At 38.0% G+C, this 16626-nt stretch overlaps 3 protein-coding genes across 3 annotated transcripts in view; all 3 read left to right on the forward strand.

Moving 5' to 3' along the window:
* LOC142345385 (protein arginine N-methyltransferase 6-like) overlaps positions 1-16626 on the forward strand; it is a 140197-nt gene that overhangs the window by 11926 nt on the left and 111645 nt on the right. The window lies entirely within an intron of this gene.
* Positions 8851-15555, forward strand: LOC142345775 (josephin-2-like). The gene is made up of 3 exons (XM_075398097.1): positions 8851-9212; positions 10535-10681; positions 14653-15555. Exons 1-3 carry the CDS (start codon positions 8910-8912, stop codon positions 15130-15132), a joined length of 930 nt encoding a protein of 309 aa, XP_075254212.1. The 5' UTR covers positions 8851-8909; the 3' UTR covers positions 15133-15555.
* On the forward strand, positions 9268-10428 carry LOC142345901 (lipoyl amidotransferase LIPT1, mitochondrial-like). Its single transcript, XM_075398348.1, has one exon. It carries the CDS (start codon positions 9268-9270, stop codon positions 10318-10320), a length of 1053 nt encoding a protein of 350 aa, XP_075254463.1. The 3' UTR covers positions 10321-10428.

The raw sequence follows: 16626 nt of genomic DNA on the forward strand, positions 1-16626 counted from the left end.
CCATAATTCCAATTACCTAAAAAGACCCATCATGTTGAAAGTTGGATATAAAGGCCAACCAAGTCTTCTATGAGAGGCGAAGAAATGTCGCAGTCAAGGTACAATGATGTGAAACTTTGTCTTTACAAACTTTGTCCTTCAGTAATCCTTACCAGTTCTCGTGTCCACTTGTAATGAGCCAGCCTACATGATCTCAAGAGATTTCAGAGGAGAGTAGTTCGATACATATGTGGAGCGAGTGGTGAAAACCTAACACAACGGGGTTTTTAATCTTCTACCATCCCAGACTATCTTGTTTCTTTGATAAAAAGTTATTGCAGAGACGGAATTCATTTTTCGTATTAAGGAGACTTCGTTCTGGCAAATGTGCTCAGAACACTGATTCAAATGTTCTCTTTCTGTTAATATTTTGAGCCTTCCCAAAATGTCTTCACAAACTCACTGTAGCTTCTGCAATTAGCACCTGAGGGGACATGGTATATGGTGCGGTATTTGCGGTTATTTGCACAGAAAATGCAGTGGGTTAGCCCCTACCGAACAATACCCTGAAAATTTCATCTGCAATATCTGCAGCCTGTCAACCCCAGTCAACGAGACAACACCTAACGTGGAGCAGAGCGCTCAGACAGGCGACACAGAACAGCGAGACATGGATCAGCTGTGGACGAACCTCGATAGCTATGAAGAAGAAATCGACAAAATTTACTTCAGTGCGGTACACAGGAGGAGTCGGTTTTTCTCACTAGGCAAAAATAAAGGTGGGACCAAATTTGTAGACACAATGAGAGCGATTTTACAAATTTTTACTGACAGAAAGGGCAAGAACGACAGCCCAATGAAATTGATGATGATCTTACCCCACTTGACTCTGCCTAGGACAAAGTCTGAGAATGCCGGCTCAAATGCAATCATCGAGAGAAGACTAGATTCGCTCAAACAATGCAAGTTGTTGGAGCTTTATAATGAAGCACGAGCGATACAAGTGAGGCTGCCCAAACAAAAAAACGCCGAAAGAAGAGTCAGATTTGAAGAGCTTCAATAAATTCATTTGTCAAGGAAAGATCTCGAGGCACTGAAATATGGGTCCAATCACCAGAAAGGAGGAATTTTGTCATTGAAAGAAAAAATCGGAGAGAAAACTGTTTAAGAACTATTGAAAGAAAAACACCCCTCACCTGGAACAATGGAGGAAGATTTTTTTAATGACGAAGTTGATACCCTCCCATATCACGACTCAATTTTTGACAAGATCAACGCTGCGACGATCCGCAAAGCAGCCATGAGAACACATGGCAGTCATGAGCCTTCAGGTCTAGATGCGGATGAATGGAGAAAGATCTTGACCAACTATGGACAATATTCAATAGATCTGTGCAAAACTATTGCCCAACTCGCGCAACGAATAGCCCGCTAGAAGCTCACTGAAAATCATCTAGAAGCCTACAATGCGTGTCGACTCATACTCTTAGACAAATGTCCAGGCATCCGCCCCATTGGAATTGGAGAAGTTCTCAGACGGATTATCGGCAGATGCATAATCAGAGGCATCTCAAAAGATCTCCAAACGATTGGCGATGCAACGCAACTATGTCTTGGATAAAAATGTGGAATTAAGCACGCTATACATTCGCTTAGAGAAACATACCAGCAACCAGAAACTGAAGCTATCCTCCTAATTGATGAATCAAGTGCCTTCAATGCGCTCAATAGGAAACTAGCTAAGCGGAATATTGACAGAATCTGTCCTTCGCTAACATCAGCAGTCTACAATTCATATCTACCCGTCTAAACTATTTGTCAATGGTGAAACCCTACTATCCGAAGAAGAAACAACACAAGGCGACCCAATAGCCATGGCAATGTATGGCATTTCAATCATGCCAATGATCAGAAAGTTGAATCCATCAATCGTTCAAAAATGGAACGCTGATGGCAGCATGGCCGGGACACTTCCCGATTTGCTGGATGCCTTCAAGATCCTCGAAACAATAGGAAAAGCCTTCGGCTATTTCGTTAATGCCCCGAAATGTCAACTGATAGTGAAAAACTGCTTACGTAAGAAGGCGGAGCGCATATTCAATAACTCTGAATTCGAGATTACTGATGGTACTCGAGTTCTGGGATTGTTTTGAGATTCAGTAATTGGGGAAAGAAGAGCCTGCGCGGAGAAAACGAAAGTTTTCACAGAGAAAATGATAACCATGATACAAAAACTTGCAAAGTTTGCCAAAACATCACCACAGAATGCCTACGTATGTCTGACCAAAGGCCTGCAAAGTAAATTGACATTCATGTCCAGAACAACACCAGATGTGCACCAACATTTTGACACAATCGAGAATCGTATTAAAACGGAACTGATTACAGCCATCAACTTCTTCCGCTTCAAGGCGAGAGCTTTGCAAGCAACTCAGTAACCAAAGATGATGAGGCTCGACTCGACATTAAAGCAAATGGATTGTGGGAGTCACGATTCCACCGTACCTTCTTCGACGTCAGGGTCTTCAATCCGCATGCCAAATCATGTCCAAAAAACACCAAGGACGCTTACAGGTATCGTGAATCACTGAAGAAACTGAAATATGAAAAGCGGATTGTCGAGGTTGAATAGAGCTCCTTCACGCCACTGATCTTCTCATGTACTGGCGGAGCGAGTGCCAACACGAACAAAGTCATCACAAGGATAGCTCAGAAATTGAGCCACAAACGAGAATAAGAGGCTGCAAAGTTTTAAAACAACCGGAACTAACCGAAGCATCCATAGGGGCCATTATAGAGGAGGGAAGGCTCAAATAATTTTAGTTTCTAGACGCGATGATTATTACTGTCATCTAATGTTCCTTACATTGCTATTATATGTCTTTTCCTGAAGCTATTTAATAGTACTCTTTGTTGTACCACCGTGTTAAATTGAGTTCACGCTTTTCTCCTTTTAAATTAAATACACCTGTCAATATTGTTCTATGTACCTTTAATGTACGTGCTTTTCTTAACGCTAGCTTCTATTTGATTTGTAATATGTTGTACCACCGCGTTAAACTGAATTCACACTTTTCTCTTCTCTTTACATGCAGCTGAATATCTTCTTCACCCAAAATTTTGTTGAGCAAAGACAGCGATTGGAATTCATCACTATGGTTTAGCTTTAGGCTGAACAGGGTTGTGAACTGTATTCATCCAATCGTGAGCTTTCTCAAACGCAGTGGGACTCAGGAATCTCTCAATTACTCTGATGTGAAAGTTTGTCGATGAAAAGTTCTCAGAATTGATTTCCTGCATTACTCTGACACATATGAGCAGTTATACAAATACCATACTCTGGCAGTTGCAATGTGACCGCAATAGATGCTGAAACAACTAGACGGCGTATTGATTAACTGCATGGGAGAAACCCCCTCACCATATTGCTGTAAATTCCCAAAAACGAGGAAAATCTCGTTGCCATACTCCGAAACTGTTTATGCATTAGGCGCTGCAGGGCGCTCTTACGTCAGAAAAATTTTCGACGGAGATAGTGGAGGAAAGGAGATTGAGCGAATCCTGTAGTTTATCTGTGTCCCTGTGTGTGACCTGTATGTTTTACTGATGATATTTGACTTCTGTTAAACTTTTTGAGTTAACTTGCTGCCCCTCGAGCTGGTCACTTGCTGGCCCGAGTCAACCGAGCACCCATTTAGAGGAAGGACTTTTTTGCAATTGACTGTAAGCCAACACAACAGCTTGTCAATAGTAAATGGTCACTTGTGCTCTTGACTTTTTCATTGGAGAGCATAAGATCTTTTTTTATTGAAGGGGGCATTTTTAATGGAAGGGGGTATTCTTTTCAACACTGATATCTATTTCAGGAATGGTTTTGGTGAACTCATGAACGTTAAGAAGTCTGATGTTGGACCGTTGCCGACTCCAGAAAGAGCTGTATACGGATTTGTCCTCTTCGTTCTGACTATCGTCACCTTTTTGGTTTACTGTTTGTGGGTTTTTGTACCAGTCGAAGTTTTGGACTCTATTGGTTTATCGTACTGGCCTGCTAAGCATTGGGCGATCACTGGACCCGTAGCCGTATTGGTTGCGACTATTATTGCCGTGTTCCTAATTTATCCCCTGATTTCGATGAGTCAAAGTGCAAGCAAGGATAACGAGGAATCATTATTTACAGATAGTTTTGCGGTGAGTTTAAGAGATTTGAGCTCCGATGAACTCGAGCTCAATCCCGTTTTTGACTATGACATTTCGCAGGTCAATAAACTATTGTACTCTCGCTAACTACAAAGTTATAGTTTCTCAATCAACAAATATTTTCGAAAATCTTGCCTTTGAGCAGTTGTTGCATCTGAATTTACCCAAGCATGTGAGGTTGCTATTGCTGTACCATAACAAGCCTTGTATTGTTACTGGGAAATTTCAAAATCCATGGTTAGAAATTTACGGTCCGCGAAAAGCCGCTGAGCTGGGAATTCCCTTCGCGCGACGCTGTAGTGGAGGTGGAACAGTTTTCCACGACACTGGAAATGCTAATATTTCCTATCTTCAGCCACGATTGTTGCTAAACAAACGGGAAAATTTGATTTTTATAACCGATTTTCTAAAAGCGACCTATGATAAGAAAGTAACTATTAACGAAAGAAGTGACTTAATCTACGAGGGCAAAAAGATTTCAGGCTCAGCAAATCGAATTGAAAAAGAGAGATCATTGCACCATTTCACACTGCTTTTGAACTCTGATTTGTCTTTAATCAGACAATTTTAGGAAAGAGTAATGATTATACAATAGAAAGTACTGCTACACGAAGTGTGCCTTCACCTGTCAACAATTTGTTTGGAAACGACGAATTATGTCCCTACTTCTATAGTTTTGCACGAAGTTTGGGGAATTTCTATTGCACAAAACAGGGTTATGACGTTTAGCTTTAGGCTGAACAGGGTTGTGAACTGTATTCATCCAATCGTGAGCTTTCTCAAACGCAGTGGGACTCAGGAATCGCTCAATTACTCTGATGTGAAAGTTTGTCGATGAAAAGTTCTCAGAATTGATTTCCTGCATTACATGACACATATGAGCAGTTATACAAATACCATACTCTGGCAGTTGCAATGTGACCGCAATAGCTGCTGAACGAACTAGACGGCGTTTTGATTGACTGCATAGGAGAAACCCCTCACCATATTGCTGTAAATTCCCAAAAACGAGGAATATCTCGTTGCCATACTCCGAAACTCAGTTTACGCATTGGGCGCTGCAGGGCGCTCTTCCGTCAGAAAAATTTTCGACGGAGATAGTGGAGGAAAGGAGATTGAGTGAATCCTGTAGTTTATCTGTGTCCCTGTTTGTGACATGTATCTTTTTTACTGATGATATTTGACTTCTGTTAAACTTTATGAGTTAACTGGTTGGGTTCCCACGTGGCTGCCAAAACGGGTTCCAAGGGGCTTCATGGAACGCCCATTCCTATGCGGGTTTTGTGCAGCTGAGGAGTTGGCGAAGTTGAAGACAAATCCAGACCCAACGACGATGCCTCCAAACTCTTCTCGCTGCTCCAAAGTGATGCCAACGAGCAGTATGGCAGAAGTGATAATATTCGTATCTTCGGCCTCGACGAGGATCCTTACAGAGCGGTGCTAGATGTCGCCAACAAGGTTGGAGTAGAAATCCGAAAAAGTGACATCAGCGTGTGCCATCGGGTTCCGAGCAGAAACGGTAACAGGCCCCTTATCGTGAAATTTGTGAGACGCCAGAAGAAGTTTGAGCTGATGAGTGTACCTAATAAGTTTGAGCTGATGAGCTGATAATGTGTACCTGAATGACGACATTACGTTTCTTCGAGCAAAACTGGCTGCCAAACTGCGTCAAAAAGCTGATATAAAAACTGTCAGTATGCAAAATGAACTAGTTGTGATATAAACTGATGATGGCAAAAGATTAGCTTTTGAAAATATTTGTGATCTCTACAAGTGGGACCAAAGTTTGGTTCTCTCTGCTTGTAAAGAGCAACGATACTGATGATTTTTTTTGTTTTAAGGGAATATTCATCTCCGGTCGTGAAAACCGGAAATCGAAATAGTGGAGTGGCACTCTTTATACACAATTCTATCTGGTTTGAGAAGGTTACTATTGAAACGAACTTGAATGTAGCTTTAGTTCAATGTTTCACCAAAGGTAAAGTTGATTTTTTAGTTGCTTGCTTGTACAACTCTCCGTCTGTAAGCAAACGGATTTTTCTGGAAGATTTTGGCATCTTTCCACCATATAATACGTAAGTGATTGGGAAGTTGATGCAAAAACAGAGAAAGTCAGTATATCTGATCACTTTGCGATAACTGTCCAAATACCTGTAAGAAGTAGTTCCTCTGAAAAAAAGCAAATTAAAGTCATCCCTTTTTTGAAGGATGAACAAGCACACGTCTCGTTCCTGAATGATATTCATTCTGAAATTTTCTTAGTAAATGTTTAACAGAGCATTGATGCAGCGTCTGATAACCTAGAAGAAAAACTTACACTGATTTTAAATCGAAATGCCAATTACAAGGCATGGAAAACTCCCCGAAATCCCTAGATAGCAAATGTAGTAAAAAACTGCGTAGCTAAGAAGGCAAGTTTTAGCGCCTTTTCCAAAAATTCAGAGCACCTGCTGATGAACAGCGCTTCAAACATTACCGTGCTGTGGTAAATAAACTAGTTAAAGCCTCCAAGAAGCAATACTATGGGGCCTTCTTCTCAAGAAACTTTTCTCGAAACTTTTTTGGAGAGTTAAATGCCTTGTGTGGTAGAGAAAAAAGGCAAAGATTTATTGTTTTACTAGACGGAAATACTTTGCTTAGCGAAATGGAAGACGTCGTTAAAGCTCTGAATTCTAAATTTGTGAGTTTGGCTTTACCTTGTAACGACAAGGTTTCTACAATTGTTTCAGATATTGCGGCTTCTTTCTTCATCCTCTAGGTATGTTAGAGCTTGAACGTTATGTAGCTGAATTGAAAGATGGAAAATCGTCAGGCTTCGATGGACTCTCCGCCGAAATTGTGAAGTCTAGTCTTTCAGTTCTCCGAGAACCCCTTCTGTATATGTTCAATCGCTCCTTGAGTGAAGGCGTTTTTCCAGAATGCCTCAAGAGAGCTAAAGTTTTCCCATTGCATAAAAAAGGTTCAAAAATGAAAATTGACAAGTACCGCTCAATTTCTATACTCAAAGGTTCAAAAATGAATACTGACAAGTACCGCTCAATATCTATACTCCCTGTACTAAGTAAATTGCTTGAGAAAGTCGTTTACGCAAGACTTGAATGTTTTTTCTTGAAATTTAACATTTTCTACCCGAAGCAGTTTGGCTTTCGATCAAAATACTCAACTATCCACGCCTTAGCCCATATCACTGAAACGCTCCGTGAAAACCCAGGTATTGAATGTTTCTATTCTCGTGGACTTGCGTAAAGCCTTTGATACTGCGAATCACACACGTCTTTTATCGAAATTGGCGATTTATGGCGTTCGTGGTGTCGCATTAGATTGGTTCAAATCCTATTTGTCAAATAGGACAGTGACCTGTGGTGTTCCCCAAGGATTAATTTTGGGTCCGCTTCTATTCCTTATCTATGTAAATGATCTACCCAATGTTTCTTCTTTTTTAGACACTTACTTGTTTGCAAATGATACAAATTGGCTTTATATCTGTGATGGTGAAAAATCAAAGCTGAACATTGAACTGAACAAAATGCTTGAGTGGATCAAGAAAAATGAACTTTCACTGAACATTTCGAAAACTCTGCAATTTCTTGAAAAAAATGATATCACTTTAGAATTAGACGATGAATTGTTGTTTAAACAGTCGCTCGTTACCTATCTCGGAATAAAGATAGATGGGAGGTTCAATTTTACAAGCCATATTTAGGATATTGTAAAAAAAGTTTCTAAGCAGATTTTCATTGTGTCGCATTGTGTCGTGATGTTGTAATACGGTATTTCAATGTTAACATCAAACCTGTCATACAATATGATGTATTGATATACGGTTGCACTTCGCGCAACCGTTTACTTCCAATTTACTTGTAACAAAAGAAACTACTCAGGGTAATATTCTTCAAAAGCTCAAGGAATCGTTCCAGTTCACTTTTCGAAGATTCAGGAATACAAAACATCTATGATATTTATGCGTTTGAATTGTTAAAATTCTCCCTTTTTTCGATCAGGCAATTGCAACCGACTTGCTACCTAAACAATATCTTCAAAAGGCAGCTGAAAACTTCCATGGCTACCCGAGCTACAACGTGTGGCTTGTATAAAGTTCCCGCAGCAAAATGTCTGAGTGTTAGGCATTCTCTAAGATATCGCGGAGCGGAGCCAAATTACTCAACACGCTAGTTAAAAATGATGTCTTCATTCTTCAAATCAGTCCTTTAAAACTTTAGCTAAACTTCAGACTTCACCAAGGTTAAGTGATATGTTTCAATACAGAAATAGGTTAAGAAAAATAGGTAAAGAAGTCAAACGCGATCAATGCTCTGCACTTTTAACTCGGGTCCTCATAATAAAAGATGATTCACCTTTAGGAGGGTCTTCTCTGATCCATCTCTAATTCTTCTAAACTGTTCACGTAATTTTAATATTATGAATCAGAGAAATTAATTCTTTCTTTCTTTCTTTCTTTCTTTCTTTCTTTCTTTCTTTCTTTCTTAACTTGCTGCCCCTCGAGCTGGTCACTTGCTGCCCCGAGTGAAACGAGCACCCGTTTTGGGGAAGGACTTTTTTTGCAATTGACTGTGAGCCAACACAACAGCTTGTCAATAGTAAATGGTCACTTGTGCTCTTGAATTTTTCATTGGAGAGCATAAGATCTTTTTTTATTGAAGGGGGCATTTTTAATGGAAGGGGGTATTCTTTTCAACACTGATATCTATTTCAGGAATGGTTTTGGTGAACTCATGAACGTTAAGAAGTCTGATGTTGGACCGTTGCCGACTCCAGAAAGAGCTGTATACGGATTTGTCCTCTTCGTTCTGACTATCGTCACCTTTTTGGTTTACTGTTTGTGGGTTTTTGTACCAGTCGAAGTTTTGGACTCTATTGGTTTATCGTACTGGCCTGCTAAGCATTGGGCGATCACTGGACCCGTAGCCGTATTGGTTGCGACTATTATTGCCGTGTTCCTAATTTATCCCCTGATTTCGATGAGTCAAAGTGCAAGCAAGGATAACGAGGAATCATTATTTACAGATAGTTTTGCGGTGAGTTTAAGAGATTTGAGCTCCGATGAACTCGAGCTCAATCCCGTTTTTGACTATGACATTTCGCAGGTCAATAAACTATTGTACTCTCGCTAACTACAAAGTTATAGTTTCTCAATCAACAAATATTTTCGAAAATCTTGCCTTTGAGCAGTTGTTGCATCTGAATTTACCCAAGCATGTGAGGTTGCTATTGCTGTACCATAACAAGCCTTGTATTGTTACTGGGAAATTTCAAAATCCATGGTTAGAAATTTACGGTCCGCGAAAAGCCGCTGAGCTGGGAATTCCCTTCGCGCGACGCTGTAGTGGAGGTGGAACAGTTTTCCACGACACTGGAAATGCTAATATTTCCTATCTTCAGCCACGATTGTTGCTAAACAAACGGGAAAATTTGATTTTTATAACCGATTTTCTAAAAGCGACCTATGATAAGAAAGTAACTATTAACGAAAGAAGTGACTTAATCTACGAGGGCAAAAAGATTTCAGGCTCAGCAAATCGAATTGAAAAAGAGAGATCATTGCACCATTTCACACTGCTTTTGAACTCTGATTTGTCTTTAATCAGACAATTTTTAGGAAAGAGTAATGATTATACAATAGAAAGTACTGCTACACGAAGTGTGCCTTCACCTGTCAACAATTTGTTTGGAAACGACGAATTATGTCCCTACTTCTATAGTTTTGCACGAAGTTTGGGGAATTTCTATTGCACAAAACAGGGTTATGACGCTGCGCAACCGGAGTCAGTGTTGAGATTGAACCCGACTGATTTTAGTGAAGTAGTGGAACATAGCAATTATTTGAAGTCATGGGATTGGCTTTACGGTTTAACGCCTAAATTCAAACTAAGTTTCGCTTTGGAAGATTGGGATGATTCGGTTTCGACTTTTGAGTTAACAAAAGGCCGTATAAAAGGCTTCCAATGTTCTTCAGCGAACGAGGATTTCCTGGCATCGGCGTTAAAAGTTCTGGAAGGAAAACAGTTTTTGAAAGAAATTGTATGTCGAGAACTTGATACAGTCTCACTTAGAGATGTTACAGTTGGTCAGAAAGCGCTTTTAAATTCTATTATTGAAAACGTTCGAAACCTACCGATCTATTGATCTGCGAAATTTGAATTCTGCCCCCTTTTTGAGAAATTATAGGTAAATTGACGTTCTAAGTGACATGTTTTGTATTTCGCTAAATTGGAGGTCAAACTTGTGGCGCTGGTTACCATATTTTCTTGTTTGATGACTTCTCGTTGAATGAATTGAATTCTTCGTCAACGAATTAAAAAGTACTAAGTGAGGCACAGCGTGATGTTTGTCTTTACAGAAGATTGATATGAAAAAGCAAGGGAAGACGGGACAGGCAACAAGAGGGAGTGAACACCATGGCATCTACCACGAGAAACAGTCGCGAGAACTTTGTGCCTTACACGCCCTCAACAATCTATTCCAGTGTAGCTCATTCACCAAACAGGTACTTTCTAAATTAACAGTGCATGTAAACCCTTGGATACAGATCCCCAAAGCGTGTACTTCTATCCCCAGACGCACTAAATACATAGCTGTGATAAATTAAACTATACAAGATTCGATCAAACTAGACAGCTATCTTGTCGGATTAAGAAGGAATTTGAAAGTTAAGAAAGGGAAAGATTTTGACCGTTACAGAATTGCTCCTATTTTTTGTCGCGTACAAAATTTTGTCCCATACAGTAATTTCAGCTAGAATTTTTAAGTACAATAGCGCAAATAGACGGGATTGCAAGGGCCAACCTGCACGTTTCCTCATGCCGTTCGAGCTTTATAATTAGAGTTGTCTGGGGGTAAATAGCCTCAAAGCAATAGCTGAGGCTTTTATGGCCCTTCTCTTGGTTTTTACGACTCGAAGAGGAGTATTGGTTTTCTCTCGGTTTTTTTTACAGGAAGTAGATTTGTTCACGCGGCATTTTGACCTAAAAGTAAAAGTGAGAAAAGCTGTCTTGGTGAACAGATTTTTTCTAAGCGAGAGAAGTTTTTTAATCTTGCGCTTCGTTTAGTGAATGACTTTTTGACTTTGAAAAGTAGTTTTTGACTGAATGGCAAATATAGATAACCGTTTTTAGCCGTTTTTTGGACTAATTGGCCCATTTTTTTTGCTTTTGATTTGGTTTCTTATAGAAATAAAGTTTATTCGTTACTATATTGAAATGTAAACCTCGGAAATTGATACCACAGTGTTTTGCAGAGCCTGAAAATGCGTTTCAAGCTGAAAATTGGCACATAATTCTTGATTTTTTAGTTAATTTTTGGCTTTTTTAATATTAATTTATTCATTTTTGGATATTTTAACAGTATTTTGTCTGTAATTTGTTTGTATTTTGGCTGTAATTGCTAAAAATAGTCTTTTTTTTGCAACATGAGGGAATTTAATTTCGTTTCAATAATAATTTAACATTTTTTTGCGTTATGTTTTTGAAAAACAATTAAAACTTTCATAAATGCAGTCTTAAAGTTTTTTTGACCATTTCTTTGCAAAATGTTTCAAGTTTTCGTATTTCTGAATTCTGCTTTTACCTATTTTTGTTCTCTTCAGGAGAATAGATCTTTGTATCGGATCATTAATTATCTTTTATGTGTCTTGAATGCTGAACAATGAAATGTGTTCGTTTTTCTTGAAGTTTTTTACTGGTTTTAATTTTCAAAATTCAAGAATGTGTTTTTGTTACGGTGTTCCTTACATTGTGCCCATATTCTTACATTCTAGTTAATATCATTCTATCTTTGTCCTGGCACCTACATTTATTTTCAGTATCATGAGTTTTTCAGTTGTTAAAAATGAATGATTTCAGCTTTTTCTTAGATTTTCGTCATTTCTTTGGTTTGCATTTGATTTCATTCAACATAAGGCATTACTGAGAGTTTGATAGCAAGCCTTTTCCACAATTTCCATTTAAGACTATTTACTGCAACTTTCTTTCGGCCTTGGTATTAATTCAAACGATTTTTGGCCTTTGAATATTCTTCTGCTGCTTATGTCTTTTCTATGATCAATTTAATTTTTGAATTAGTATTCAATCATATTAACTAGCATATGTACAACAAGGAGCAAGTGTGTTGTTTTTTGTCTCAATTTCAGTGTTTAGAAGTGTAATTATAGGTGTTTTGTGGTTCTTTAATTTGAGCTTTCTATTTTGAAAAGATTTAACTTAGTTTCTAAGATTATTATCTGCCGTTTGCTTTCGCGATCTTTTTCAGATTAGAATCATGAGTTATTTGAGGGCAATTGATAACCTTGTCAGCTTTTTCAGTCTATCTCTTTTTTGACCTCTTTGTTTGTTTTTTTTTTAAACGTTACCAAACGTTTTCAATGATATAATATTTTGCTGCATTTTGTTTCTCTTGGTGACAGTGGTTTAAGTTTCACCAATTTTTAGAGCAGACCTCTGGAGAGGTAGTGAGTTAATGGTTTAATACTAAAGGTAGTGGCTTCTGCTGCAATTACGGTTTTGTTTGAAGTTTTGACGCTTCGAGTCGCTTCCGGAATTCTTCCGGCAGTTCAGAGTATTCATGTTTACAATTCATGTTTACAATTCAGAAAATTTGAATTGTATTGGTGCGCTGTTTTTTCGAATCGAAGACGAGTATTGAAGTCTTTAAAATCAATTTGATTGCGGTGAATTTTGAAACAGGAAATGAAACGTGAAAAAAATGGAGTGGTGGCGCTGTTGAACAAAATTGGAGAGGGAAGCGAAAAGTGTTTTTTTTTTGTTAATACCGATGTCTTCGAATGAGCGAGAATTTGAGGCTTGAAAAAATTTAAGCGAACGCAATTTTTTGAGCGAGTGCGGCATTTTTTGATTTCAACTATTTTTTGGTTAATAGGTTTGAATGAACTATAGTACTGATTTAAGGATTTTTTATAGTGTTTTGAAAGCTGTTGTTAATACGAATTTTAATCTAGTTTTTCAGCTATTCTGATTTTTAGGCAATTTTTGCGACTTTTTAACCTTTCTTCTGTGTAATTGCGTTCTTTCAGAAATGGAATGATTTCTATTGCTCAAACTCTTTTTAGTTACCAAATGATTACATTTTCGTTGGCATAAAAGTGTTTTTGTAAAGATAAGATTTTGCAAAGAATAGGATAACTTGTAGCAGTTAGGAGAGCCTAATATGGCTTTTCTCTTGTTGCGTGAAGATCGTAGCGGCCTCGGATTGTTTAAAGTGAGGTTTTCTTCTCCATGTGCACTTCTGTTATATGACGATTTCTATTTTTTAAGTTCGGTTGGTTTCTGGTGTTAAATATTTCATTAATTGTCAATTTTATTTTTCTTGAGCAATTTCAAGAGGTGTTGTTTTTCTGAATAGTTTGTTTTGACGGAGACGAGTCTTTGAAACATGTTTGGAATTCTTCCGGCTATGTTTTCATCGGGGTACTTGAAAAAGGAAAAAAAATGCTTGAAGAAGAATGTAAAGATCAAATTACTGAAGAAAATTGAAGATCTGAGCGAAGAGTGTCTTTTTTGTTCTTGTCGATGTTTTGAAAGAGGCAGAGAGCGAGAAAATTAGGTGCAAAAAATTTTTTGCTAAGCAAGCAAAATTTTTTAAATCTTAAATGGCTTTTTCAAATTTTTTTTGAACTCAAACATTCTCAATCGAAGGCGTTTCTCTCAGTTATCTAAGCTATTAATAGTGCGCTTGGAAGCTTTTTTGGCCATATTACACGTAAAGATTACACGTAAAGAAGCAAATATTACACGTAAAGATTGAGTTTCAATCTACTTTTTAAGGCTTTGCCTGGTTTTAATTTTTTGAAATCAGTTTTGTTTTCTTTGATTTTTATAGCGTTTGCCGAGTTATGTTGTCGAAATTAGTTGTTTTAGAAGTCTTTGGTTTTTAGCAGTTTTAATTCTTTTTAACACCAGGGAGAGCACGTTGCAATATTTCTCTGCCAAGTATCGGGTGGGTAACTGATCTAGAAGATGAATGAATTATTTTGATCGAATTGTTCTTCAAATAACCTTCTTCAAATTTTATTTTTTTTTAGGTTGTTTGTTAGAATTTTTTGATTGTCGTTCAATTTTTCTCTTTCAATTATTGAATGCATGATTTATCTGGGAGATGAATTAAGTTTTTTTTCTCCAAATAGTATTTGGGAAATTGCCGTTTTGCATTTTGCAAAGGATTTTGTTGTTTTTCTTAGAGAATTTCTTAGAATTTTTCTTAGAGTTTTTCTTAGAGAATATGTATACTTTTTATTTTGTTCTTCGACTTCTTTCAGTTTCCTCCGTTTATTTCCACTGATCAATTAATACTTTGTAAAATTCTTGTTCTTTTATAGGTTAGGCTACTTCCATTTCAATATCGTTCGCAATTTTTAGCTTATGGATTTTTCTTCGAGCCCCACATGTATTGTAATGCGTTTCATGCAAGATTGCTTTAAGTAAACAACATTTACATCTTTAACAGGATTTGGATAAAATATGTGAGATATTGGCCAATCAGAACCAAGCATCGACCTCCTCAAATAGTGGGCCTCTTAGCTCCAACCCACACAAAAGCATGCTTGGGACTGGTAACTACGACGTCAATGTTGTCATGACAGCTTTGAACAAACAGAACATGGAGGCAGTTTGGTGGGATAAACGGCGGCCCTTGAAAAGCATAAATTACCAGAACGTTTTCGGCTTCATTTTGAACGTGGACACTTGGATGTCCTGGGGATACTTTACGATTCCAATCAAACGGAGACATTGGATTGCAGTCAAGCAAATCAATGGAATGTTTGTAAATTTGGATTCCAAGTTAAAACAGGCAGAAGTTATAGGCCAAACTGACGGAGCGATCACAAACTTTCTACAAGGACAGTTGAAAACTAAAGACGCTGAAATGCTGCTGGTCGTTGATGACCGAACCTATATTAAAAAGTCTTGGTTAAAGGAAGACTGATGAACACAAACTACCCACCGTTTTGCTCTAGAAAATAGATATAGATAGATGGTCCTGATCTTGTTCCTTTCTTTATTCATAACAAGAAACTAGCAACATGTTAAGTATTGCCGATCTTCTTAGAAAACTTAACGAAGGGAACGGGATCTACACTTGATGTTGTTTTGTCTACAATCTTTCGTAATGAGAGCAGTACTTTATATAAAAGAACTTGGCCCTCAATTAAGCGCAGTGATTGAGTGTCTAAGAGTACCTGATGCGAGAGTTCTTTTTCGAGAGTACCAGTGCACACCCACTGTTGTTCACTAATGTAATCAATTTCTAGGCTCCAAATGTTGCTGTTTAATTTCGTGACATTTTACATTCTTTGGGAGGAACAACTAGTTTTGATAAGTTCCTCACAGCCTATGGTTATGAAAAGTTTTCCAATATGAGTGGTTTGACGATCTTGACAAGTTGAATTTAAACCACTTTCCTCCCATTGAAATTTTTTACAGTAAATTGAAGAATTGTAATGTTCTTGAAAGGGAATTCAGGAGTTTGAACAAAAACTCCCGTGTGGGAAGAGCAAACAGGTTTTGAAGAATCTCAAGTCGACATCATTTCCCCTTAACAAAGAAGAAAACTCTGAGAAATTACGATTTATTTGGAGAGAATACGTTGGTACAGTAACAAAAATGTTCATCCAAAGCTAACAGTTATGTTGAAGATGAAAACTTTTTATAATAATTTTAACACTGATATGCTTAAACTAGGTTCTACATGCCCTAGTCTAGCAAATCGAATACTTCAAAGCTCCACGTCAACCGAATTCTTGCGTTATTCCTAATTAGGGTTTTCTGGAGACACTCCTAACAATCTCTAGAGCTATTTTTGGTATCGACGAGAGTCAACTACCCTTTTGCTCTGAAGCAACAGAGGCCATCGGGTGTATACGTTAAATGGGAATACTGTGAGCAAACAAACCTTTTCTATACTGGACGTAACAAACGGAGTTTTTTCGAACAGATCGTTTTACAATTTTTTCAAAAGATTAGACCGGATTGTACATTACAGTCACAGTTCTTTAAGTGCCAAGCAGAAATTGGGCCTTTTTCAGTTGATGTTTATTGTGCGCACTGCAGTACAGTTTCTGAGGCGGTAGGATGTTTTTACCTCTTTTGTACATGTCACGAACGGAACAACCATTTACTGGAACACATTAATGATAGATTGCAAGCACGTGAAAAGGACTGACGGGAGTAAATCCGAATCTTGGGATACAAATTGAAGATATTTGGGAGTGTACTTGGTGGGCATGGGTTCGCGAAAACAGAAATGATGCAAAAAATATATGTCCGAAAATTTTCCATTCGTTGCTCCCATGCGAGAAGATCAGTTAGTAAGCTTTTGAAACAATTTTTTCATTTAGTAGATTGTGAGTTGGAGGTACCAGATCATTTAAGGAAAATGTTACCCGTATTTGCAAATACTAACGTATGTTTGGACGGTGCT

Source organism: Convolutriloba macropyga, chromosome 9 (assembly GCF_964194025.1).
Source record: "Convolutriloba macropyga chromosome 9, txConMacr16.3, whole genome shotgun sequence".
In the NCBI taxonomy this organism is placed as follows: Eukaryota; Metazoa; Xenacoelomorpha; order Acoela; family Convolutidae; genus Convolutriloba; species Convolutriloba macropyga.

What these genes read in the sequence shown, in the direction of transcription:
- LOC142345775 (XM_075398097.1), top strand. Translation starts at nt 8,910, where the DNA reads ATGAACGTTAAGAAGTCTGATGTTGGACCGTTGCCGACTCCAGAAAGA. An exon ending in TATTTACAGATAGTTTTGCG is followed by an intron (nt 9,213 to 10,534) that starts GTGAGTTTAAGA and finishes TTGTCTTTACAG; the next exon opens with AAGATTGATATGAAAAAGCA. An exon ending in GTAGCTCATTCACCAAACAG is followed by an intron (nt 10,682 to 14,652) that starts GTACTTTCTAAA and finishes CATCTTTAACAG; the next exon opens with GATTTGGATAAAATATGTGA.
- LOC142345901 (XM_075398348.1), top strand. Translation starts at nt 9,268, where the DNA reads ATGACATTTCGCAGGTCAATAAACTATTGTACTCTCGCTAACTACAAA.